At 52.7% G+C, this 27,110-nt stretch overlaps 1 protein-coding gene across 2 annotated transcripts in view; it reads left to right on the forward strand.

The window, feature by feature from the left end:
* SUSD6 (sushi domain containing 6) overlaps positions 1 to 21,498 on the forward strand; it is a 91,018-nt gene extending 69,520 nt beyond the window's left edge. For both annotated transcript variants that reach the window (XM_024567907.4, XM_045202069.3), the window contains exons 3-6: positions 12,222 to 12,419; positions 13,400 to 13,538; positions 16,766 to 17,193; positions 19,076 to 21,498. In XM_024567907.4, coding sequence (XP_024423675.2) covers positions 12,222 to 12,419; positions 13,400 to 13,538; positions 16,766 to 17,193; positions 19,076 to 19,101 — 791 coding nt within the window. In that variant the 3' untranslated portion in view covers positions 19,102 to 21,498. The remainder of the gene's footprint in view (positions 1 to 12,221; positions 12,420 to 13,399; positions 13,539 to 16,765; positions 17,194 to 19,075) is intronic.
* The last annotated feature ends 5,612 nt before the right edge of the window (positions 21,499 to 27,110 follow it).

Raw genomic sequence — 27,110 nt, forward strand, 5'->3', positions numbered from 1 at the left:
GGCGGGAGCCTGGATGTGAGAACTCATGCATGCAGGCACAATGGAGCCCATTGATTTCTGGCATTCAGCGTGGTGGAGAGGTCCTGTGACCCCAGCTGTTCGAGTCAGGACCTGGGAGCAGCTGCTTTTTGAGACCCAGTCCTCCAAGGATAGGCCATCTGCTGCCCTGTGAGGGAACCCTGGGAAAAGAAATTGACCACAAGATATCTTTGTGTTTCTCGCCTCTGCTCCAATCGGTCCGGTTCTTTCTTGGCCCCCTTCTCCTAGCAAACTTTAGAAACATGATGAAAACTCACAGTTTTCCCCTCTGTCCTACCCACGCCACCACACCAGCATACCCAGCTCCACTGAAACATAGTTTCCAGAGTAGGCAGGCAGATTTATATGTTTGGTTCCTTTGGCTGGATTAGTACTATAGGACAGACTTTCATTTTATTATTAGCAATATATGACTTTGCATTTTAGGACTGGACAGGTCCTTAAAACCTCGTTTTATGGAAGAAGAGACCAAGGTTTTCATTCTTTAGATTTGTGCCCAAGGCCCTCCTTGTTCTGGTGCCAGCCTGATTTTCTGAGTTTCTAGCTTTCTCCGCTAAACCTGGAGCCATTTGCTGGGTTCCGTACGCATACCACCTCTTCTTGGTTCTCTGCCATCGCTCCTCCCCTTATCTCCTCCATGCATGTTCTTCCCACTCTCCTGTATCACAGGCACAACCCCAGAGTCCCTGTCCCAGCCCTGCTTCCTTGTAGAGTCCGACACAGTGGCGCGTTGCTGGGTGCTCGGTAGATACTTGTTACGTTAACGAAGAGGGTCCTGTGAGGACAGTGAAGCTGAGAGTAAGAATCAACACGTGCACGTGGTTTTTACCCTCTTCTGGTGAAAGTTACGAAACCCACTCTTTAAAAGACAAAAGATTAAAGGGTGTTTTCTGCTCACCTGTGTGACATTTGGACATAGTTATCTGCTGGTACAGGAATGGGTGAGGCTGCAACAGGCCACGTCTTACCAGGAGTCTCGGACTGGTCGAAAGTGGCTGGCCAGAGTCAAGAGTCCAAAGATCAAGAGAGAAAGGGGAAGCCTTGGGCCTCAGTGTGACAAATAAAAGCAGGGCTGAGACTCTGCCCCTGACTCTGTCCAGATCAAGGGCCAAGCTTTACTAACATACCTGTCTTGAGGTCACGCTGTTTATGATCAAGGAGTCACAACAATGTGCTAGAGCTGGGCCGATAAAGACGCAGGCCAAGCTCAAAGGTGAGCAAGCCCCAGCCGTGTGGGAAAGCACCTTGAGAGCCGGGTCCCCTGCCTTGGACCTCACAGCAGGTTTATTTGGATTCCTGTTGGTTTTAAAGTTCCTTAAAGAAGCTTCTTAAGGCTTTCTCAGAGAAAACTATGTGGGAGGAATTCACTGGAGCGGAGAGGGTCTTTCTTGCTGTCTGAGGGGAGGAAAGGGATCTGCTGGGAGTACTCTGGCATGCAGCCCCTTGGCGGACCTTCATTACCCCGTACGGTCCAGATCTTTAGGAAGACCCAAATGTTTGGAAGTAGGGAAGAGCAAGAAACAGAAAAAAATGAAAGTCCTGGGTAGTTTAGACTCCTCTCTGCCCTTGATCAACTGATGGTAGCACAGGGCGGTAAGTTCCCCTGCTGGGAGCGTCAGAGGAAACCAAGAAGGCATGACAAGCTGCTTTTCCTGTGGTGGGTGTATGGGAAAGGGAGGTTTGAGATAGGTGCTGTGAAGAAGAGAACCCCACCCCCACACACGGTAGAGGAGGAAGAATGTCCAGATCGATGACCTTTGTAACTTCCGACCGCAGGTACCCAGGCTCACTTCTCAGTGTTCCTTATCCCGGTTGGAGTCGGAGGTGATAAAGGCACAGCCCCGGCAGCCTCATTCCGCCCCTCTCCTCTCAAAAAACCCCACCCGTGCTTTTCCCTTTTATATTTCCTAGCCCCTTTCTCTCGGGTCAGGTCTGGTACAAGCCCCCACAGAACGTGGAGGGCTCACTTCATGGCGCACCTCAGCCTCACGGTCTGGTGGCCACACCTGCTCGGTCACCAGGAGAGCCAATCACATCTCTTTCTTCAGAAAATTCCATTTAGGCCTTTTCCCCTCAATGATTGGTAAGTGTTTTTCAAACCACTATGGTGTTTTGCTGGCGTTAGGCCATCACCTCAGCAGATTTCTGCCACTGTGCATAACTGGAGTTTACCAATTACTTCCTGTCACCCTCTGCGGCTGCGTAGGCCTAGGTGCAGAGCCATGGCCTGTTGAGCGCCTGGGAGCAGCGAAGCGCTGCCTCAGTCACTGTCTGGTGGAACGTGGCAGAGGCTGTTTATTTGGGGCTTCGGCAGAGATACCCCAGCGACCCCGTGTATGCCGGGCAGCCGGCTGGCCGAAAGGCAGCCCTCCGCAGAAGTCTGGGTCGCATGCCCCTCTGCGTTGAGTGGCCACCCTCCTCTCACATAACCCTCTTGGAAGACCTGTGTTCCCAGCCGAAAATGCTCCTAGACCTTTCTCACTTGCAGCTCTGGTATCAGGGGTGCTGAAATAGCTCCATTGTTTGTAGTGCTCGGAGATTAGTGAAGGAAACTGTCTTGCCTTCCTTCACTCCCCGCCCCACCCCCACCCCCAGTTCTCTAGAAAAATGTGGCCCCATTTGAGATATGAGCCAAATCCTCTGGGCTCAAGTAAACTCGCCAGTCCACATTCTTCTCCACACAGGATACTGTAGCTTTTGTCCAGATACACCTCTCCCCATCTTACACTTCTGTAGGTCTTGGCTAGATTTTTTCAGTGGCATCTGTAATCGGAAGGGGCTTTTTCTCTGTGTGCTCTGCTCTGCAAACTCTAATAGAAGGGCAGGCCAGAGTGAATTTAGACTCTCAATACTTAGTAGCCCTGTAGCCTCAGGCCATTACTACATTTTTCAAAGCCTCAGTTTCTTCATCTGAGCAAATTTTAGCGCCTTCCTCACAGGGCAGGAAAGGTGAATAGGATGGCAGCTTTAAAATGCTCAGTATAGCTCTGACTGATGTGGCGCAGTGGGTTGGGTGTTGTGCTGCAAAGGGAAAGATTGCCGGTTCTGTTCCTGGTCGGGACACATGCCTGGGTTGCGGGTTCCGTCCCTGGTTGGGGCACAGGAGGGAGGCAACTGATCAATGTTTCTCTCACACATTGATGTTCATCTCCCTCTCTTTCTCCCTTCCTTCCCCTCTCTCTAAAAATAAATGAAATCTTAAATATATATGTATATATATACACACACATATATACATAAAATAAAAAGTGCCCAGTGTAGTGCCTGGTAATAAATGTTAACTCTCTTCCTCAGTTCTACCCTGTTGAATATCAGACATCTTTAAATTAATTTTAAATATAAATTTGTGTTTCTTGGAGGCCTACTGTGTGTTCTTGGCACTGGACTTGGCATTAGGAGTGAAAATTAGATTGTGGAGCTGGAAATGAAACCATAGCTGCGACTAAGAGTCCTAACCTGTTTTGAACTCCAAGGCAGACTCCTAAATTATCACTTGTTCACCAGTTACCCTGCTGAGGTTGAACAGTATCTTAAGCGGATACCTGGAACCTTCCTCCAGGGGACCAGCCTGCATCCTCTTGGATGTGGGAATTCTAAGGGGAAAGCAACTACAAGTGCAGCGTAGTTCCATGGTAGGGTAAGGAAAAGGAAACCAGAAAGCAGCAGTTGCTGATGAGGAAGTAAATCAACATCATTTGCTTTCTCTTAACCCTTTATCTAGCACTCTCAAGGGGGACATAGTGATGTTTGTTAATGCACGTGGAGCGGCCTGGCTTCCCAGCTCTGCTGTCACCCCAGCATCCTAGGAATGGGAGTGGGGGACAGCTGTGTGCTGTGCTCTGTAGACCGCCGCACTGGGTGGGTGGTTTCACACACCGAGTGACTCAGGCCTAGTGCGCCGGATGAAGGAAAGTGGTCCTGTTGCCTACCCGTCTGTTAGCAGTCATACAGAGGGGCTGGGAGGGGTGAGCCCCAGCTGGAAGCCTGCTCCCCTGAGATCCTGAGCTGCGAGAACACGCGGAGGTGGAAGGGTAACAGGCCATGTGGAAGTAAGCCATTTGCCAGCCAAGAGCAGCCCAGTCTGTTCTGCTGAGAAGGGAAGTAAGGAAAGGGGCTGGCGTGTTACTGAGCTGCAGCAAGGGGAGAGCAAAGCAAGATTTCCCAGAGTGCTCGTCTTTGCTTTCTTCTCTGCCTGTTTCCTCTCCAGACACCCAGAAATTTCTGAAACAATCCTTTTTCTTTTCTTTGCCCTGCCCCACTCCATAAACCAGAGGTAAGGGTTTAGTTTGCTGTGTGAGAGTAAATGTACAAAAGCTATCAGGGCTCGGTACGTGCCAGGCACGACACAGACATTTTCAGGGGCACAGTTTTCTCTGTCCTTGCAGGCGCCTCGCAGATGTGGGTACGGGCTGGTGAAGAGTAAGGCTCGGAAGAGTTCGGGCAGTCGACAGGCTGCAGGGCAGCCTCTGGTCAAACCCAGATTCCTCTGCCTGACACCCAGGACCATGCTCTCCCCTCTCACCCCCACCCCCGCCCCCCAACCCTGATCCTGGGGGCCTCTTTGATGTTATCTGTTCTTGACACTTATCTCAAATCAGAAACTATGTGACCCTTTACCGTTGGAAACAAGATAGTGCCTTGAAATGTGGGCAAAATCATGCAAGATAAGTAGTTTTCTACTAAGCATCTTCTCTCTGTAGATTCTGTGCCAAGAACCAGAGGTACAAAAATGAGCAGAACGAATGCTTGCCCTACAGTGTGGGTGGGTGGGTGGGTGGGGTTGTAGAGAGGTGCGGGAAGGACTGACCTATGAGAAAGTAATTGCAGAGACATTGTGGCCATAGTTTGTAGAGAGGAGTGAAGGAGATGTCATGAGAATACAGAGGAATAATAAAGCTGCAGACCCAGCACCAGGTACTTTACCTGCACAGGTATGATTGATCTGCACAGCAGCCCTGTGAGGGAGACACCTCTCGTGTCTCCATTTTGCAGATGAGGGAACTGAGGAGTAGGAGGACCTGCCCAAGCCCACACTGTGGGTGTCAGAGCAGAACACGCCTGGGCGCTCCCGTTTTCTGCCCATGCAGGTGAGCGGTACCTTGTGCTGCTTGATTCTCTTTGGCCGTTCTCTTTGGGCTGGCTTGGGTTTCTCGGCACAAGACAGTGCTGAAGCTTGGGTGGGGTTCCAGCTGACCGGGTCAGCCTGTGCTCTGAGGTCAGGGTTTCCAGGCTGTGGAGAGAAACAGCATTTCTTCTTTCAGAATGACTAAGGACTTTGGTGGCAGCTTCCAGGTGACAAGAGTTTTCCTGTTTGGGCCAGGGTTCAATAAAGAAAATGTTCCTTCTTGTTGGCTCTGAAGCTGCTGACTGGCATTTCCCCCTCCTCTGAAGTGGAGGGACCTAAAACAAGGTGGATGGGCTCTGAGGCCAGACCCACCTGTGAGCTGCAGGACTTGGGCTGGGCCTGTCTTAGGCAAGGGATCCATGCCGAGGAGGAGCTGCAGCAGGCAGCCTAAACCAGGGTGGTTTGTCCCTCGGTTTTCGCACCCCTGCCCCAGGGCCACACTCTGGGGAAGGCTGGCCCTCCCCCAGCATGTGGGAAGTTCTCTTGAGAAAAGGGATCCTGGCGGGACAATGGGCTTCCTGTCTGACTGCTGGGAAGTTGTGTTGTAGAGAAGAGGAAGGTTGCATGTGGCATGAGAAATTGTCTCTTCCCTCTCCCTGCAGCCGGTTTTACACTTTGGACTATTTGAGTGGGGCGCCAGGAAGGCAGAAAGCCAGGGAGAGCCATGGACTGAAGAGCCCTTGGCTACCTCTTGAGAAATGGAGCTCCTCCTGCTTGTTTCTGTGCTCCCACCTGCCCTGACCCACGCAGCAGCTTCTGCACAGGCAGGGTGTTCTCCTCAAGCCTCTCATCCTGTGCTCCATTCAGAAACCACAGTGGCTGTAGGACTCTTATTGATGGTGCGGCCAAGACACCCGCCCTGCTTCAGACAGATTTGCACGTGTCAAAGAGATCGCCGAGGTCGTCTGGTTTTGTGCCTTCCTGTACTGAAACTGAGGCCCAGCCGGCTAGTGCCCGCAGGCGAGTACCCAGACTGTCTCTGCAACTGGGCTGCCCGCACTGTAGCTCCCTTTCCCGGATGTGGGAACGGGAGGAGAAGCTGGGCTCGGAAATTCTTTGTTCCGACCCACTGCTGCTGTGACCATGAACAAGTACTGCCCCCTGCTGAGCAGCCGGGAGCAAGTTTCTTCACCTCTCACTTTGCTCACCTGTCTAACATATTTGTTTTTTACTGGGTTTTTGTGAAGCTTTAATGATGAGTTATACCTGGAAAGTGCTTAGGCCACTGCTTGGTGTGTAGCAGGTGGCTGATAAATACGTTATTACTAAGATTTAAAGGAGGCCTCAGAAGAAACCTTTTGACTAGTCAGATGTGACTATACCCAACCCCCCTCCACCCCCCACTCCCGTTTGCTTGTGCCTGGCATGCTCAGTTCCAACTTTCTCGAGGAGAATCACCTCCCCGTTGGACTAGCCTGTTCGCAGTGGGTAGCGTGACTTTCCCTTTCACGTACACGGTGGCTAGATGTTCCAGGAGCCACAGAGGGTGAGCCACTCGACGGCACCCGGGGTCATGCCCTGCCCGGCCAGCCCGGGTTAGCGCGGGCTCAGGCCTGCAGCGCAGGGCCCGTGTGCCTGTGGAATCCAGCCCCCTCATTTACAAATGTGTGGTGGGGGCAGATTACTCAACCCAGCTGAGACTCACTGTTCTTACTTGTAAAATGAAGAAAAGACAGTACCTGCTTCACGTGAGTACAGAGAGAGTTCCTGGCCCATTCACGCACTGTTTACGGTAATTGTCTTCCTTGTCTTATGTCCGGGCACTGCGCCCCCACCCCCCAACCCCAGCACACGCTCAACTTGAACACCTTTTTTCCCAGTTTTCACCTTGCTTTTTTTCTGGCTCTCTTTTGATCCTAACACACCATTTAGGGCTAGAAGTAGAAATTGGACCTTCGTGTATCAAGAAAAAGTTTTGAGAGCAAGCACATAAGCGGTGCTTTTTAAAATAATGAGAAGGGACCCTCAGTGCTCAGTGTGCTCTCTGTCCACGTCTGCTGTTGGACTTGATGCTCCACGGCCTGGGTGTGGCTCCGAGCCCTTCCCACGTGTTTGGGTCCCAGACCGATGCTGTGACTCTGGGACACAGACCCGCCCTGCCCCCAGCCTCTGTGCTGTCTGGCGCAGTGGCCACTAGCCCTGTGTGGCTTCTGAGAATCTGAAATGTGGTTACTCTGACTTGAGATGTGCTGTAACTGTAAAGACCTAAAAAATGCATACAAATTATCTCATTAATAAATGTTTATGTCAATTGCATGCTGAGATGTAACCAATAATCTTTCATATATATTGGGTTAAATAAAATATATTATTAAAATAAATCTTACCTGCTTTCTTTTACTTTTTTAATGTGGCTACTGGAAAATTTTAAATAACCTGTGTGGTCACATTGTATTTCTGCTGGACAGTGCTGACTTAGATGTGTGATGTCCATCCGTTGCTTCCTGTCCTTGGTATTTTTCGCTCTGTTCCGTCTTTGCCCAGAGCTCTCACCTTCTCTGGTTGCGGGCAGGGCTCAGGTGAGTGAGGAGTCTGCCCAGGTGGTCAGGTCAGCCAGGCTCATAGAAAAGCTCATCTTTGAACATCTCCTTCTTTGACTTGCGCCGCAGTTTGCTGTGAGCATGTCTGTGCCCTCCTGGGGTCGTAAGCTTTCTGAGGGCATAGTCCTGTCACACCCTGTTCCACGTTCCCCCTAGGGCATCTTGTGCGGGGAGGCCTGCTGTACTCATTTGGTGGGATTACAGCTAAGTAGGGACATTTACGGTACTGCCTCAACTCTGTCTCTGATGATTACAACTGGCATATGGGTAGCTGGGCTTGGGGAACCTCTTTCTTCTCCCCTAAGTTCCCAGAAAATCTTTCTCCGGCCACACTTTCTCCAGCACGCTGTCTCTCTGTGCCCAGGTGAGTTCTACCGCATGACTCTGTCTAAAACGACGTTTCAAACCTGTGAGTGAACACTGACACAGCTTCTCTCGCCCTCGGTCACTTCGTTCTTGATGCCTGTCGTCCTCCACAAACTTCTTCGGCTGAGACCTTTTAAAAATGCGCTGGGTATTTAATATCTGCTTCCCTTCCTCAAGCTGAGCTTCACGCCCTCCTCCCCACACCGGTTTTGAAGGGACTCGAGTATTTGTTCAGTTTGTTAAACCGAACATTGTGACCCCCTGGTCTTCCCTGCAGCTCATTTTGATAGGCTTTTTCTGCAATCTTACGAAGGTTTGTTCTGTTTTAATTTGCCGCCACCTAAAAAGCTGGTCTCCAAAACAACAAATGCAAAAAACGTTTGAAGAGCAGATTGTGAGGGTTCTTGTTGGTTTCTCCTGAGGGCTTGAGGCTGCGGTGACCACACCGAGGGGCCGATGCTGCGGTGGAAGTACCAGCCGCATTTTGCTTCTCGTCTGTCCGCACCCGCACCAGCTGGGCGGATGGCCTGTCACTGAATGACTGCCGTGTGCCAGGCGTGCTGCTGGGCCTCTGAAGAGTTACGTCATTGCTTCCTGTGCTCGCTGGAGGCCAAAGTGTTTGTAAGAGATAATGGAAAACAGAGAAAGAAGCTAAGGAGAATTGATTTTTTTTTTTCCTGAAAATTTCTATCTTCTGGCTTTCTCCCTCTCTTTTAAAAGCCAGGCAGCTTTGCCAAATCAGATGAGTTCATTGTCTTCTTGGGGTTAAGAACAGAGCTTGAAACTCCCTCTGCGGACCTGGGATTGTCAGACAATGGGCCTGATACTCAGATTAAGTCAGCCTCTTGCCCAAAACAGTAGCTTCAGGAAGCCACTGGATAATTTATTTGCTATTCCTGATCTTTTCTTTCCTGTTAACTCCAGGCATCGAGGAGAGGGTCCTCGCCAACACCTGCCCTTTGCCAGGACCCTCCCACTGTGATCTTTGAGCAGGAGGACCATTTTTTTTCTTGTGTTCTTGATGTCGTAAATGCCTTTTTTTTTTTCTTCTGAGTCCTCATTTCTTTCTTTGGACGGGTAGTGGGGGGTGGCCTCTTTGTGCTGCTGAAGCTCATATACTCGTTTGTTTCCTTTGCATGACCTTCACAGGCCAACATACAAGATTTCTGTACAGTTTATTTTACCATACTAGGGTAGCGATCCTGTCGACTTGCTGTAAAGGCTCTCCCTCTGGCCCATCTTCTGCCTAATTCAGCTGCCCTTCTCGAGACGCTGCAGAGGCTCCCCTTTAAGCTGGGCTTCCCCTTGGCTTTCCTAAGTCAGTGCGTTTGCTTCAGAGCACTGCCTCCTCTGCTAAGGAATCGGAGCCCCATTTGAAAGGCTGCTTCTGCGGTGGGCCTTTCCTCATCTCTCCCACACCAGATGGGATCTCCTGCTTTGAGCTCCCTCTCTTGTGGTACCAGTAACATTCTTTGACGTGTCTTAGAGTGAATCTGTGTAGAATGCCTTTGGAAAAATGCAGAAGCTGGTACAGGGTCTTTGGAGAGAGGAACCGAGTGACGAGGGACCAGGAGAAGGGCTTCCTTTGGACTGTACGCTCATCTTGGTTTTTAAATTTTATTCCATGTATATATTCTTCCTGGTTTTTTCCCTGTAAAAGTATTATCTGCGTAACAAAGATCCAGTCTATAAATACTGGGGAATGTTTTTGTAACTTCAGAGTAGGGAAGTGTCCTTAAGTAAGACACAAAATCAGGTGCCATAAAGGAAATGACTTTCAAAATACATGTGTGTACTTATTTGTCATATCCCTATTTGGCTACAAGTACGTGAAGTGCTTATGTTTTTATCCTTTTTCGGAAAGTGGGGCAGTGACCCCTACCCAGTAATTAATAAATGTTAGTTGAAATGAAGTTGAATTGCCAGTCACTTCTTTGCAGATTTCACTTATGAGTGCTAGGTGACCTTCAGGGTCTCCCTCAAAGATTCTGTGAAGAAAGGGATTTTAAGGGCAGAAATTCCCAGCTAAGCAGGAGTGGCTTTAGAATCAGCAGCTCTTCCCCCGAGGGCATCTTACCCAGCGCATTGGACCCATGTGTGGGTCCTGCCTGCTTTCAGGAGCCGTCCTGGGGTGCTCAGCATTAATTATGCGGAGGAAATGAACCAATTAGACGCGGTCGGCGGAGAGCGGGAGGGATTTGTGGCAGGCTTGTTGCCTGAACAAAAGAGGGCAAGCGTAGAGGGTGAGGCAGTTTGCTGAGGTTTCTTTGGAAATTCAGCTGGCCAGCTCTTTGAACTACTTGGCCGAAGTATAAAGAGGCACCACAAGGAGTGTTTGCATCTGTCTCCCTCCTGTTCATGACTCTGGGCGAGGTGGGTGGCTCGGGAACAGTCTGGAGGAGGTTTGTCCTGAGAGGGGACTGAGGAGGCGTATGTGGGCTCCTCTGCTAGTTTCAGAGACGCTGCCCAGCTGCCTGCTCCTGATCCTTAGGGCACCCACCCCAGCTTTGTTCGTTAACAGCTCTTTAAAAACAGAGTTTCTCCTCTCCTTAGTGATAAGCAGCTTGAGGACAGGGAGCCGCCTACTCCTTCTAGACTTGGTATCCACCCCCCAGCCTGGCCCACGGACAGCTTGCCTAGTAGCAGCTTGTGGGAGGAAGGGAAGTGGCATGTGGTGAGAGGCTGGCTGCAGGGGCTCCTCTGAGGGAGAGATCACCTTATCAGGGACAGACAGAGACTCCAGATCTGTTAGAGGCAGGGGAGAAAAGCACCCCACAGTTCCTAGTCTCATACTGAGGTCCTTGTGGTATTCAGAATGGGGGGCAGGTCCTTGTTGGACACAACTTTTATATTTCCTGTCTTAGTAAGGCTTTGGAAGGGCAAAGTTCATGGATGCCTGGCCATCTTGCCAGCAGGTCTTCTCCCCGAGCTGAGTCTTTCAAACAATGATCCGAGTGCCCACACCGTGCCCGTTCCATTCTGGCTCAGTACACCTCTTCATTCACTTGCTGGGGACTGCAATTCTGCTGTGTCTGTCCAGAGTCAGAAGGGGGGGCTGTGGTATCAGAGGCCGCCTTCTCCTCCCTGGGGCTGCTCAGACTTCCGCCTTCCAGCTCCTCCGGCTGGTCCTTACTGTAGCTTATTGGCCCTGGGGTTCCCACCCACCGTGCTTAGGTACCGCTTGCTGTCTCCCTAGCTAACCTGTCTGAATGATGCACTGGTACACTTTGTAAAGGCCCGCTCAGCTCGTGGGGTGGAAGCAGCGTCTGCTGGGGAAAAGAGCACAGGTTTCACAGCCAGAAGACATGACTCTGCTCCCAGGTCTACCATTGAGTCTGCCTCCGCCTGGCTGAGAGTCGTCTTAACTCTCGTGGGCCTCAGCGTCCTCATCGTCAGAGGGGGTCGCGATCACTACCTCATGGAGTTGTCAGAGAGAATTTGTAGGATAGGAGGTGACGGTGCTTTTATTTTTCTTTAAATAGTTTTTTGAAATTATTGGGGTTGCATTAGTTAATAAAATTATGTAAGATGCAAGTGTACACTTCTGTAATACATCACCTGTATGCTGTATTGTGGAAAGTGTTTTTAAAGCTGGGCAGTCCCACCTCACTAAAAAGGTGGGACTTCCTGGGGCTGAGGAAGGGGTGCAGTGACTGGTCGGGAGGTGGGAGACGCTCCCAGGAAAGCCGTCAGAAATCCCCTCCGCGGCCAGGAAGCTCGTTTTTACCGCACGGTGGAGTCCTTTCTGGTGCTGGTACTGGAAACACGGCTGACGTTTCCCCAGGCAGGGTCAGAGCATTCTGTCATCTTTCCCTGACTTGTGTGTTTCATAGGGTTCTTAAAACTGTACTATGCGCCAGATCTCTGTAAGTTCGGGACTTCGTCAGAGTCTGCCGTTCAGTTGCGGATGCAGTTACGCAACAGTGAGGAGCGGGAGGGGGATTTGCCAGCAGCCAAATCTCCATTGTTGCCAGTGCCCATCGTGGCAGCCTGCATTTCAGGCTTGGGCCAGCAGCCTTTCCGAGGGCCTGGCTCTGTGCTCCTCCTGTGTTTCTTGCCGAGGCCTTTAGAGCTGTCCTCCTCCTAGTCCCTGAGGGGGCTCCTGCTGAAAGCCTCACCACCGTGCCATCGCGCTCTCTTTGTCTTTGCAGTGTGTTCCCTGCCCCCGGAGCCAGAGAATGGTGGCTACGTCTGCCACCCCCGGCCCTGCAGAGACCCCCTCAACTCTGGCAGTGTCATCGAGTACCTCTGTGCCGAAGGCTACATGTTGAAAGGCGATTACAAGTACCTGACGTGTAAGAACGGCGAGTGGAAACCAGCCATGGAGATCAGCTGCCATCTTAACGAGGGTCAGTTTGGCAGATGAGAAGGGGGTTCTGTTTTCTTCTGACTCAAGGGGAATGGTGCCTGCTTCCCCTGAACATGCGCGGTGTGGGGCAGTATAGGCCCTTCGAGGCCCTGTGGCCTCCCTTCACCTGGGATTTCCTGGCTTTGTGGAAGACGTTCGGGGTTGCGGGTGTGTGCCCCGTGTGGTTTGGCCGAGCCACGGAGGGGCTCGGCGGCTTTACCGAAGCATCTGCTCTGCTACGTAAGGTCCTTTGTTGCTCACGGTCTCTTGTTTGCCTGGCCACGTGCTGTGACCCTTGACCGCGTTCTGCCAACGCAGGAGCACAATGCTAACACCTTCCATAGTGTCTCTTTTATATTACTCTTTTCTTGAATGGTAATGGACTGTTTTGTTACGGAACTACAGTCCAGCTGGACAGAAGACACCCCCCCCCCCACACACACAGCTCCTGTTGTGTGTGACAGGGAAATCCAGCTGCCTGCAGGGAAGTATGTGTCATGCAGCCGTCACTGTGCTTCGCACTGATCTCTGAGGGCATCACACCCAGAGAAGGGTGGGGGCTGGCCTGGGCGTGACCACTAAAGCTTCAGGGTCTTGGAATAGGGGTTATTATAGCCCAGTTCTTACAGATTTTCCTGTCACAGGGGGAGAAGATGGGTGGGACTTAAAACGGTGGACTGGTGCATCTATTGAACAGTTGGTGTCTGTCAGCTGGCTTCTGGAGGGCAGGGCCAGAAGTGGTTCATGAAGTGAAGGGTCAGGCAGTCCTCAGAGGCCCACAGTGAGGGGGTTTTAGATTCAAGAGCAGGGCAGGGAAACGGCCCCTTCCCTGGTGTGTGTAAACTGCTTTGCACTGTTACTCCTAGAAGGGCCCTGGCTGAGGCATGCCCCTGCAGGGTGGGGGCCTTTGAGATCAGCTGTGGGACTCATGTCATATGTGCCTGGATGTAAACCTCTTCTGGGAATGGCTTGTTTCTGTAGAGAAAGACACCAAGACATCACTCGGGTCCCCCACGCTGTCCATAGTGGCTTCCACCGCCAGCTCCGTGGCACTCATTCTCCTCCTTGTGGTGCTGTTTGTGCTGCTGCAGCCAAAGCTGAAGTCTTTCCATCACAGCAGGTGAGCCCAGGGTGGCAGGCCTCTCTGCGGACTGGCCTGTGACTGGCAGAGGGTTGCTGGCAGAGCCTCTGCTGGGGTGGGTGCCAGGGAAGGGAGGGGCTCGTGCATGTCCTGAACGTGCCTGGCACTGTGCTGGTTGCTTTGCGTACGTTATCTTCATCCTCACAGGGACACTGCCGGTAAGAAAACTGAGGCTCAGAGCCGTTAAATCATTTACTCAAGGTCGTCCCTCTCCAGGGGTGTCCAACCTGTGTGCGGCCCAGGATGGCTGTGAACGCGGGCTAACACAAAATCGTAAATTTACTTAAAACATTATGAGACTTTTTGTGATTACCTGTCGCAATATATTTAACATGTGGCCCAAGACAACTCTTCTTCCAGTGTGGCCCAGAGACACTGAAAGGTTGGGCACCCCTGCTCTCGATGATGACAGAGCTGAGTTTTGAACTCCTGTCTGTCCGACTCCAAAGTCGTGTCCTTTTCCCTGCGTCAGTGGTTCTGAAAGTGTGGCTCCAGTGGCATCAGTGTCACCTGGGAACTTTCAGGAATGCACATTTTTGGCCCCACTCCAGACCAACTGAGTTAGAAATGCTGGGGCGGAGGCCCAGTGATGGGTCCCACAGTCCCTCCAGGTGAATCTGAGGCAGGCTCGTATTCCCAAGCCGCTGCCTTGCGTACCTGGTGTCCAGTCCTGGCTGTGTGCATAGAGGCTCCTGCTGGGGTTGAAAACTAATACCAGCACCCAGGCCTCCATCCCCGGCCGTCCTGATTTGGAGTGAGAACCTGGCACTCGTGTTTTTTATAAAGCTCTGGTTGGCTCCAGGGTGCAGCGGGGACTTGCAGCCAGTGCACTATACCATGTACTGGAAACAGGACGTGGTTTTCTTGCCCGACTTTTTTCTGGTTGAGTGCATCAGCCACAAATCACCCCCGACTGGGTGGGCGTGGTTGGGGAGGGGTTGGCACGTGGGGGGCTTGGCCCTGAGTGGGTCCCTGAGGACGGACCGCTCTCCCCTCTGTCACGGCCTCTGCAGTAGTGCACTCCCTCTCTCGGGGCCAGTTTCTGTTGGCTCGGAGCCCTCCCTCAGTCACTGGGGTCACTCCCAGGCTGGAGGAGTGACGGAACAGGCTACAGCACGTTAAAAAAGTGCTTCTTGTTCGGACTTTACAGACAGGGACCAGGCAGTTTAATCTCCGTGCACCACCTGTGATTTTTCTTTCTCTTGTGTTTTGTTGGAGGGGAGGGCAGCAGCTACTTTTAAAGGTTGTTAAGCAGTTACTAGAATAAAGAGGATTTGGAAGGGACCATTTACTTGAAGGAATCAGCTATTTCCACATGAAATCAGGCTGATCCGTTTGGCATTTTATTCACACGAGGGAGTTTCCCCCCTTGTAGTTAACTTAGTGAGTCTGTTGAAGTAACTGGCTGATTTTGCCTGACTCGAGTGGAGGGGGAGTTTGTTTTCATATGAGATCTTGTTTAAGATTTGTACTGTATTTATGTATTACTTTTTGAACAAAAGAAAATGATTTCGAATAGTGGAAGTTAAGCACACGGCAGAATACACACTGCTTCCTGTGCCACTGTGCCATCAAAGTTTGCCCTCCTTCCGGAAACCTCTGAGCACTTTTAGGAGGGCCACTCCTGTCATGCTCACGGCACGTGCGCCGTCCGAATCGGGCGGCACAGGTTTTACCTCCAGTGCGGAGGACGAGATGAGAACGAGTCACAGTCCCGCGACAACGCAGTCCGCCGTAGACCATGCGCCTCCCGCGTGGTGCTCCAGCACACGCTGGCCTGCACCTCGTCCCACACAAGCGACCAGGCAAGTGCAGAGTGCGAGATGGTCTAGGAGACGGCGGACCTGCGGTCCACAGCAAGCGTCGTCGTCGGGAAAGAAAGGCTGTGAGGACTGTGCTAGCTTAGGGGAGGTGAGAGACAGGACAGCCGAATAAATGCAGTGCAGGACCCTTGATTGGTCCTGGGTGAGAACAGAGCACAGCTGACGTGGACGTGTGTGGGGGTAGTTGGGGAATTTTGTGTTACGGTGTTGTACCAGTGGTAAATTTCCGGGGTGTATTGATACTGTAGCGGTATAGGAGACAAGGTTTGGGGGAGGTATGTATTCATTGTCTTCAACTTACTTTCACAGTGGTTCAGATAACAAAAAAAGGGTGTGTGTATAACAAGGGATCCCCAGAAAGGTGTCAGCCTGAATAAATCCCGTAAACACAGTGCTGAGTAAGAGAAGCCAGGCACACACGCAAACACACACACGCAGACTTACCGTGCACCCCATTCACGTGAAGAGCAGAAACACAGAACCAGGGACTGCTATGGGAGGATTCCCAGGTAGGCATCACAGCTGTTAAAATAAAAGACGAAGGAGTGCTTCGCATGCAAGTTAGGATGCCGGTTACTTAAGGTGAGGAAGCAGGAAGCGATCGGGCCAGGTACGGGGGTGTCGGGAGCCGGCAGCGTTCTCTTTCTTGACCTAGGTAGGGGTTTCACAGTGTTAACCTGGGGATAAACCAGGCAGGAACACACTTTTCTACGTGTTCTTTTCTATATCTGTGTTATAATTCACATATAGTAGTTCACAAAGTTAAAAGTAATAATAAAAGGCAAGCAAAGTGGCTGAGTCAGAAGAACAAAATTCTTCCAAGTTCGAGTCCATTGTCCCATTTCCAGACCATAGTGCAGCTTTTTCCTCTCCTTTTAAATAAAAGCTTCGTGGAGATACACGTCACGCGGCACCCCGTGCACGCACTCAAGTATGTAGTGGTGGTTTCAGAACTCTGGCAGGTGTGTGCAGTCATCGAGCTCTTGCTTCCTGTTCCAGCTGCGCTGAGTGAGTGGCTGTCTTTCCAGTCTCTCGGTTCCTGGTTCCGCATAGGCCCAGAGAGCTCGGTGCCGGTGTACCCAGAGGTCGAGAACACAGTTTCTGGAAGCAGGTGGAACTGGATTCAAATCCCAGCCTCCTCCCTTACCAGCTGTGTGACTGTGAGCAGTTAGTTAACTTCTCTGAGCCTCGTTTGCATTTTTGGTGAATTTCTGCCTGAAAGGGCTCAGGTGAGGACTCGGTGTGATAAAGTACGTAAAGGACTCAGTGCTGAGTCTGACATATAGTAAGTGCTCAGAGATGGTGGATGCTGTGAGTGTTGTGGTATTGATTTGTCTCTGGTGTACTTTAACTCTCCTTTGTCTTTTCCTCCTCTTGATGCAGGCGTGACCAGGGGTTGTCTGGGGACCAGGTCTCCATCGTGGTGGATGGAGTCCAAGTCGCGCTGCCGTCCTACGAGGAGGCTGTGTATGGCAGTTCCGGTCACTGTGTGCCGCCCGCCGACCCCAGAGTGCAGATCGTGCTGTCCGAAGGGTCTGGGCCTGGCGGGCGGAGCGGCCCGAGAGAGCAGCAGCTGCAGGACCAGGGCGCCTGCTCCTCCACAGGTGGCGAGGAGGACGCCCCGGGCCAGTCTGGACTGTGTGAAGCCTGGGGCTCTCGGGGCTCAGAGACTGTGATGGTGCATCAGGCAACCACCTCTTCCTGGGTGGCCGGCTCAGGGAGCGGCCAGCTGGCACACAAAGAGGCCCCAGATTCAGAGAACAGTGACATACAAAGCCTTTTATCCCTCACGTCGGAGGACTACACAGATGGTAGGTGCTGCGCGCTGACCGAGAATTACTGAGGCTCCAGGTCCTCGCTGGGAGGAAGGAAGGATGTGAGCCTCTCTAATGATTGGTGTAACGGGGGCAAAGACAGATGACACCGGGGCATTAATCTGCACAACAGGCTTTCACCCTCAGCTCCAGGTGGCCCAAAGGGAGACTGTATAGGGAGACTTGCACTGTGGTCTGTGAATTTTGATAGTTGGGAGTCTCCAAAAATTATGCCACAGGGCTGTGCTAAATCCAGGGGTAGACAGCTGGGTGGAGGCGAGGGTCTGTCCTCTTGTCCTAATTCCCGCATTCCCAAAGGGACGGGACCGACAGGGAGGTGTGGGGCCGTCCTGAAGAGAGCCCGGCGCCTGTTTCTTCTCTGCAGCGTTCGGCCGCTGCTTCTTCAGTAGGAGCAGCCCGGCCTGTGCCGGTTGGCTTTCTTCCACCACCTCAGTTAAACCTCACAGTGGCCCTAGGATGTAGGTATTATTGCTGTCCTCATTTTACAGAGGACACTGAGGCTCCGAGAGGGTAAGTCACTTGTCCGTGGCCAACGGGTGGATCCGGCTCCTCAGCCCGTGTTTACAACCCGGTGCCATGCTGCCTCCCACGTGACTCCAGGTCCTTCGTGGCAAACCAGCCACAGGATGAAATTGACACCTCCTGGCACCCCTGCCTTTGCTGGGGCCTGGGGAGTTGAAAGTTGGGGTTGACTCTGTCACGTAAAGAAAATCTCTTCACATGAAACCCCAGTGTGGTTCAGGATGCAGACGGAAACCTAGAGGTTTCCCTTCTGACAGCGAGGACCTTGCGCTTACAAACCTCCCCGCCCCCCGCCCCCCGGAGAACACTTCATGCTTCTGGGAAGTCCTGGGCACCATAGGTGTCTAAGGTTTAGCACATCTGAAAGAAAAGAGATTGGAAATTCTTGGATGCAGCTCATGTTTATGGAGTTTCTCGACTTTTCTGCAGCATGCCTGCCTTTTCTTGGAAGGATATGGAGCTAGGAAAGGCCACTAAGTAGTGGGCCTAGGTTTAACAGTGGAAGCCACGCGTACGTCTGTCCGAGCGCACGCACATTGTGTGTTCACACACACTGACAGGCGTCCAGGTGTAATCTCGGCCCGCACCCTTCCTGTGGAGCAAAGACGATGCCTGCTTTTTCCCTTCTCCTTCTTGCCACCTGGCTGCCTTGCTGTGTTCCATGTACCCAGCGGTCATTTCTGAGAGCCCATCTTGTGCCCAGTGCCAGATTAGTTTCCAGGGGTAAACAAAGAAATATAAAACGCTCTCTCTGCCCACCTGGACTGTCAATCAGTTGGGAAGATGGGGCATATACTTGAGAGGCAGTTGGAACCGGGAACCACAGGGCCCGTGGCGGAGTGAGGGGTTCCGAAACTGAGCACGTAGGTAAGGAGCCTGCCGCAGGCCCCGCCTTCGCTGTGTGAGACTGAGTGGGCCAGAGGGAGCCAGGGCCTCGAGGCCTGGTCTAACCCCGCTGACTGGGCACGGAGAGCAGGGAGGATGTGCTCACTGTCACTGCGGAGGAGGAGGTGGGACGTAAGCAGGGCCCAGGACTCTCGTAGGGCGAGATTAAGGACCAAAAGAGAGGCAACCAGATCGGCAGTTAAGGCAGAGGAGGCTTCAGGTTGGGAGGACCAGTAGGGGTTTGAGTATCAGACTGAACACTAAGATTTTATCACACAGGCTGCAGGTGAGATAAGCAAAAAGGGCCTAAAAGAGAGGCAAGGGATTTAGACTCCCTAAAAGTGTATGCCTAGTGCGTTTTACTTCTTTAAACTAGGGGCGGGGCTGCAAGGGGACCCTGCAGTGGGACCAGGAGCGGTAACCACGTGTGTCCTGCCTCCTCTTCCTGCAGATATCCCACTGTTGAAAGAAGCATGAGGCTTGCTGCCGGCCTCTCCTCTCTGCAATGGTTCGCTCTGCCCTCCCGCCCTCCCTGTGGGCCTGAGCACCCTGTACTCCAGCCACCCCACCTGGATATGTGAGCTGCCTCCTGTGGATCTGTGGATCTCCGAGTACCTGCAGGCCCACTTCGCTGGAAACTCAAGGAAGATTCTCGCCATCTGCCTGCTGGACAGCTGGAGGAGCTGGCTCTTTGCCTGGCCCAGCCTTCCCGTCTGTGTCGGGGACATAATTGAATGTGCTGGACTGAACCTTTCCTTTCCCTGAACCCTCTGGGTCCCCTCCAGCCAGCTGTTTGGCGGCAGCCTCCACCAGCCCGCATGGGCCAGAGAGCCGCTGTGTTTACTTGTGCCTTCCCCCCACCCCGTCCAGTTCCCCGTCGCACAGGCCTGTTGCTGTCCTCCAAGCCTTCGGGCTGCACTGCTGCCCCTGCCCCACAAAGGGCTAGGCCTGGGTCTGGCTTGTTTCCTCTGAGGGCTGGCACCGCTGCCCTTACCAGGAGCAGATCCAGGAGTGAGAACTGGGGCGACGAGATTGGCTCTAATTGGAGCGAGAGTGTGAGAGTGTGGGTCCCCGGCCCGGCCCGTGGGCGACACTGGTGGCACGTTTCCTTGACTGGGAATGGAGGATGTGGGAGGTCCTGCCAAAGCTGTCCCAGCCCCCTGCTGTCTAGCTCAGAGGTGCTGCCTCCTGGCCCTGCTGAATTGAGTTTCCAGGAATCATCCAGAAGATCCCCAGGGAGGGCAGGAAGGTGGCTGATAATGATTGTCTTCCTAATATGCAAGATCTTGCCTCCTACTTAAGCATTGGCCTACCTGGCCTCCGTTTTTTATTTTCCCTGGAGTATAAGGGGAAGTTGCATGCTGCCTCCTGTGTTTTATCCCGGGCAGCTCTTGCTTCCCTGCTGCCCCCAGAGGCCCGAGGTGAACCATCCCTGGGACTGGAGAGGCCATGGGGCCGTGGATTGCCTACCCGGTCACTGGCAGGGAGGGCAGGCTGCCCTGTTCTGGGCTCGTGGTGACGGAGGGAAACCTGAGAGGCACAGGCTAAGTCCCCAGACAGCTGCAGGCTGCTCAGCCCCGGTCCTGAGGGTCCTCCTCACCGCAGTCACGTGCCTTAGTAACTGTTCCCAGGAAGTGTCCTGCTGCTCGCTGCACTGCTGCTCTTCCTACTTCTGCCTCCCCTGCTGTCCCCTCCTCCTGTGCACAGCTAACAAACGGCTCCCTGGTCTTCTCTGGCACCTGGGGGAGAGGCTGAGAGACAGTCCTCACACACCCTCACCTGGCTGGTTGCAGTGGGTGGAGGGTTGCAAAGCAGCCTGGCACCGGGCCCCCGTGTTGGAGGAGCGGACTGGTTGCCCCAGACGCTCCTGCTAGCTGTCTCTGCCTCCATCACATCTTCAGTGCTGACAAGGTCAGGGTGGCAGAGCTCAGGCAGGCTGCTTCCATCTTCAAAAGATGTGACTTTAAGTAAGGCTTGTTTTTGAAACATTGGAGCTAGGACATTTCAAAGCTGACTGCCCTGCACCTCTGTGCCTCCCCAAAGTCGCTCTGTTTTGGGGGGTAAGAGTAATAAAGAGCCCGATATATTTTCAATACCCGACCGAGCTGGGTAGCTCCTGGAGTGAGTGGCCTGCTCTCAGCCTCCCGCCTCCACTCTCACACTCGCACTTTACTGCCTTCTCTTTCCTGGCCTCTTGCTGCCCCTTGTCTTCCTTTCTCTCAGGGAAAGGGCAGCACCTGCTGGGCTTGGTGGCCACTCCCTCCTCTCCCCTCCCTCAACCAAGGAACCCAGAGTCCAGGTCGGTGTGGTTAGATGTGGAACAGGTTGTCGCAGGTGCCAGAAATAGAAGGCAGAAGCCTTCGAGAGAGATGAAATGTACCAAGGAACTTTCCTTGGCCTCTTAAGAGGCCTTTCCAGAGAGTGCCTGCCAGCGGCTGCTGGCTCTGGGCCCATCTGGAGGACGGGTCCCAAACGACCCAGCTGCCTCGCCGTGCATGGGCTCTCCTTCCCCACAGGGGCTCCCCCTGTTTCCCTCCAGAAAGAAAGCTGAGCAACTGGTGGGGTCCCATATCTCACTGCAGAGCCCGCAGCTTTTATATCCAACCATCCAAACCCTGAATTCCAACCTAGAATTTTTTATTTTAATGGAAGACCTTGCCTCTTTTTAATATTACTACTCTGGGCTTTTTTCCTCCCTAAGAGATTGCACTTTTTCTTGTTTTGGTTTATTCAGCCACATAGGTTACCAGCTTGGGCCTTGGGAAGGTGAAAAGCCCTTCTGAAGCCTTCTTCCAGCTAGCAGCTGTTGACGCCGTCCCGGGGATCACAAACCCAGACTAGAATGCCTGGTAGGAAAGAAAGAAGGGTAAATCTGCTCACTGACTTGGATGAGGCCCCCTCTGGAGGCCTGGGCCTGTGGGTGAGGAACCAGGCCTCATTCCTGCCCACACCCGACATCTCACATCTGAGACGGCTGTTAGTCCTCTTTCTCGAAGCAGTTTCTTAGCATCAGCCCTGCGCTGCTGTTTCAGGGGCTCCTGGGTTTCGTCCCCTGCTAGGGATTAGAGACTTTACAGCTGCCTTAAGGTGGGGCCTGGCTGAGAGATGACGGTGTCAAGTGGCAGGCTGTCAGAGAAGCCTGGAGCACACGGGAAAACTGTCCCTTGCCTGGCTTTTCTGGGCTCACCTTGAGGGGAGTCCGGCAGAGGGCTTCTCCTGGAGGATGGTCAGCACCAAAGGACTTTTTTTTAACGGTATTATTTTGCACATGTGAGCTGAGTCTGTGCAGGTCGTATATCCCGGCAACTTGAAGTTACATTCCAGTGACTTACAAGGGCCAGTACGCGGTGAAAGTCTTTTAAAATTCCCATCCCTTTCAATGCCTTAGTTTCATAAGTAGGCTGCATCTTTTTGTCATTTCTGAATTTTGTGTGCCGTGTTCCCATTTCACCCGGTGTGAACTGTGAAATGGGCCGAGTCCTGGCCACTCTGAGTTCTTTTGGTTTTTTATAAGGCATTTCAGTATGTGTTCTACTAACCCCTTGGCAAGCAAAACTGGAGCTAATGTTATCTTCCCCATTCATCTTGCCCCCCCCCCCCCCCCCCCCCCCCCCCCCCCCCCCCCCCCCCCGCCCCCCCCACCCCCCCCCCCCCCCGTCGTCCAAAGTTCTGTGGAGAAGCTGAATGGCAAGGCAGACAGAGGCGAACTCTTCCTGTGTCGGTGGCAGCCGCACGGGGATCAGTAGCACTCGGCCTTGGCCTCCCAGTCCCAGCTGCGCTCTCAGCTGCTTGCTTTGCACATAACAGTGTCACTTCCATTCCCAGGTTACATCCTTACATCAGGAGTGGAATGTGCTGCAAACATTTCCACACCCTTGCCCTTTTTTCCTCCTCAAAGGGAATAAACCCAGAAGGGAAGTGGTATGCAGGCTTTGCAGCTGAACTCCAGATGTGCTTGCTGGGAGCTTCCCTTGTGGGGCCCGCTGGGGCTCCCGGCTCTGCACAGGACAGTCATCACCGATGCTCAGTGAAGGGCTCAGAGAGGGTCTTGCCTGGCGGGCTCAGCTTTGCTGGGAAACTCCTCCTAATTTCCAGTTGAAAACTTAGTACAGTTCTGAGCAAAAACCCCAAAGTTGAGCCCTGCGCCAGGCAGCAGAGGTCTTTGGAGAGGGTGCAGGGCACAGCACTTGGATTGCCATGCAGGGAGGAGAGATGGGTGCAGGTTGCGGGGCGCCCGGCACACCCTGCCCTGGCTTATCGCACCACTGCGGACTTTGCAGAATGGTACTCACGCAGCGGTTTAAAGCAGCACGTGCATCGTGGGCTCTGTGCAGGATGTCACTCGATCAGTTTGGGTTTGCTTTATTTTATATATATATATATATATTTTTTGGTATCCTGTACATGGCAGTGGGTGTGAAGATAGTATTTTAATATTTGTACAAAGTTTAATTTAATTTTAATTGTCTATGTATATAACTGCATTTCTAAATAATAATTAAAAAAGTTCTTACGAGGCAGTTATGAGATGTGATCCTTTCATAGCTTTTATAGAAACTGAGATGGGAAGAGCGTGTGTGGGTCGGAGCTCATGCTCCGGGAGAGGGGGCCCTGGCAACAGGTAGGGATGGGACAGGGAGGTGGCCTGTGCCAGAAGGAAGAGAGGCCACAAATGTGAGTGGAAATACATTTCTCTCTAAAAATGCTCTCAGTGTGCCAGCCACTGTTCTGAAGGTGGGACTCTGCAGCGAGCAGGACCGTGGGAACTGCGTGGACTGCTGGTGTGCGGGAAGGCAGCCAGGGACAGCAGTGTGCCGTGACGGCTGTGGTCAGGAGTGTCGGGGTGGGCAGTCACAAAGTTCCTTGCAGGCACAGCGGCATTTAAGCAGAGGGGTGAAAGGCCGGAACAGAGGGGCTGAGGGGCTAAGGGGAGGACGATACCGCGTGGGTGCGAAGGCCTCAGGCGGCCAGTGTGAGAAGCCAGAAGCAGAGTGTTGCTGCAGGGCAGGGCTGGATGAGCTGAGGAGGCGGCAGGGGCCAGGTGCAGGGGGGTCTCACCTGCCAAGCCGGCAAGTCTCCTTCCTAAGAGCTACGGGAAGTGCCTTAGCGGGCTTAAGTAGCCGATTGGCTTACTAAGCTCTGCATTTGGGGCTGTGGGGGGAGTTCTCTCCATCTCTAAGGAAAAGAATTTAGGGGCATAAAGCATACTGTGCCTGGGGACTGTAAGAAATGGTTGGCCTTGAGGGGAAGAAGACAGCTTGAACAGCTGGTGAACAGCCGCAGCCTCTGAGGTGGAGAAGTGGGGGGCCAGTCTGAGGGGGGGTTGTCAGAGGTCTGAAGATGAAGAGGTGGAGGACGAGGAGGTGAAGAGGTCACTGCCAGGTAGGGGAGGTTGACAGGTGGGACAGTCACAACAGGTGGTGAAGGTGTGAAAAGAGGGATGTATGGGGTGCTTTGGGATCGAAAATACCAGGCCATGCAGACACTGGCTCTGGGGCAGTGGTCAGGCTGTGTTTTTCTAACACTGTGTGGGGTGGGAAAACTTTTTAGTCTTAACCTCAGTACTGCCAGTCCACAGGAGGGTCCACAAAACCTTTGCATTGCCCTCGGTGAGTTGCAAGGAGGGTGAAGGAAGAACATTTCACCAACTCTTAAATGGTGGTAATAGCTGATACTTCAAAGACACTGCAGTGTACCTGGCAGGGCGAAAGCACTCAGTGTGGAATCCAGGCAGCAACCCTACGAGCAGGCGCCGCCGTTACTGCCTGCAGCCCCAGGCCCCACGCAACTAGACGGAGGCACGAAGGCGTGCATTAACTCGCTCAAGGTGCAGCAGGATTGAACTCAAACCCAGGTAGTTCTGCTAAAACGACTCCCTCCCCTGCCCCTTTCCTACCCCACCAGGCCCTGCCTGCCTCCCAAGGCCCTCACTACCTCCTTCCTGCCTTTCAGAGTCTAAGCAACGAGCTTCAGGTAGAAACGGGCAGAGACATATCCTGCCAGGTAAGGAATGCTGCGGAGGGGAGACATGTCAACGTGGGGTCAACATGGGGGCTGTTGCCTTGCTCCCCACAGCAGGTGGTGGGTGGGGACCACAGGTGACAGAGCCCACAAAACCTGCAGAGCCGCTGTGGGGGAAGGGCTGTCTCAGGGGGTTGCCTCAGGTTGGGAAAGGTGGATGGGAAGAGGGGAGGAATTTCCTGCCCTGTTGCTGAGCCCCCACCTCCCAGCTTGGAAAGTTGAGCCCCCCTAGACAGCAAGAAAAGTAGTAACCGCCTCTCGGTCTTCCTCAGATCACTTAAAAGTACCTTTAAATGCGCCAAGGTGAAACATTTCCATCTCAATAGAAAATTCAAATCGCCCATAATACCAGCTCCTGCTGGCGATGTTGTGCTTTTTTTCCATGACTCTATATATTTTCCTCTTTACAAGGACCAGTTTTTAACAGTATTTTGGATTTTTAAACTTCACAGTCTATTATAATCCCATGACCCATCACTGTAGTGGCTGTGAAGTGTCACACTAGTTACTTGGACTTGCAGGTTGCCGTTTTTTAAGTTCTTATGACCAATGGTTTGATAGCATTTTAAGTTATTTTCTTAGGATCAATGACTGGAAATGAAATTGCGGGATCAAAAGAAGTGCACATTGTAGGGCCTTTCGATAGACCTCAAATTGCCCACAGTGAAGGTTACTCCGAGTTACATTCTCATTGGCAAGGTTCACGTTCCCGCAACCTCCCCGGCGTTGGCAATTATCAACTTAAAAACACCACCACTTGGGGCACAGGCTGGGTGGCTCGGTTGGTTGGAGCGTTGTCCCTTGTGCCAAGGGTTTGCGGGTTTGATCCCTGGTGACGGCACGTGCCTAGGTTGTGGACTGGATCCCTGGTCGGGGTGCATGCAGGAGGCAGCCAATCGCTGTTTCTCCCTCCCTCTCTAAAATTAGTCAATCCATCCTCGGGTGAGGACTTTTTAAAAACGTCAGTAGAAAGAAAAAGATGTTTTGATTCATAGTTGTTTTATTTTTAAAATGTGTGTGTGTGTACTCCTTGTGACAAAGGCGCGGTGAGAACTGTTAGGGCGGGCAGTGACGCGGGCTGTGAGAGCAGGCACAGAGGAGCACAGACAGCAAAGTCTCCGATTTTCACTTGCCCAAGGGCCGGGAAGGGCTGGGCGGAGAATGCCCCCGCGCCAGCACCCAGCGGTCGGGGCTGGGAGTGCGTCGGGCGATGGGGTGGCTGCAGAGCAGGGCGTCTCGGTTGGGCTGCAGTGTGTTCCCATGTCATCTCTGGGCACAGGGCCGGTCAGTTCCCGGAGCCTCTGCGCCGTCAGGGCGCTTCCAGTAGTTCTCTCGTCCTGAGGAGGAAGGCTCCTAAAACCATTAGTCATGCTTTATGGGGTCCAGCCAGCTTTGGGAAAGATGGCCTGAGAAAGTGGCTGTTGTCCCATTAAAAACTGCCCAAGATGTCCCTGTTTGAGAGGAGAAGTCAAAACTGATTTCCCTCTAAAACTGGAATCTAAAATATGTAAAATACATGGATTTAATTTAGAAGGGGAATCACAGTTTTGATTTTTCCATGTATATGGAATTTCAACTAAAATTCCTGAGGCAAGGAATTAATCTGAACCTGGGGCAAGATGTGACTCATTCCCAGGACAGGCCTGGGCCGGGGGAGCAGTGGGTCGCTGCAGGGCTCAGGGACTGCCCCTCCCACACCAAGAGGTGAACAGCTGTTTGACATTTTGTATTTCCCACGACACCCAAAGTCCCTGGGAAAGGAAATTTCACAATGTGGGGATGTCCTGACGGCCCGTCTGGAGGAGCTTGAACTGTCTCTGAGGCTGGGGTAGGAAATGATTCTCAGCTTGGCAGGGGCATGGCAGGAGGTTGGGCAAGCGTGGACTCCCCGCACCATGCCCCCCCTCCCCACGTAGCCTCACTGGGGAAGCAAGCAGCCTGGACCGCCTCCGGCAAAGGCAGCCTGTTTGGAGGTTAAGCCTGTTGGCTGGGGCTAACCATCTGGGGGGAGAGAGAGAGAGGGAGGGAGAGTGTGTGTGTGTGGAGAGAGAGAGTGAAGGAAGGCTCAACCCAAACACACCTGGCACGGGGGCTGCTGTGGCTTCTGGGTGATCCCTTGAGTCCCTTAAGCATCTGGGCTCCAAAGAGATGCAGGACCTCTTGGTTCTCTAGTGTTTCTGTGCGATGACCCTTTCCACTCCTGCTGCAATCATTTCTTCACTCATTCATTTGCTAATTCATTCAACAACAAAAATTGTGTTTTAAGGATTTACTTTACACAAAGCCTGTTACTAGGTCTGGGGCGCTGCAGTGTAAGACTCGGTGTTTGCCCTCGAGGGGCTCACAGGCCAGGGTGGGAGAGGGAGAGTTAACACCCACCCGACACTTAAGGCAGAATTTAGAAAGACAAAGCTCTCGTGAAGCACCCACATGAACTGGGAAGTGGGCGAGCAGGAGCTGTGGGG

Source organism: Desmodus rotundus, chromosome 7 (genome assembly GCF_022682495.2).
Source record: "Desmodus rotundus isolate HL8 chromosome 7, HLdesRot8A.1, whole genome shotgun sequence".
NCBI classification, from domain to species: domain Eukaryota; kingdom Metazoa; phylum Chordata; class Mammalia; order Chiroptera; family Phyllostomidae; genus Desmodus; species Desmodus rotundus.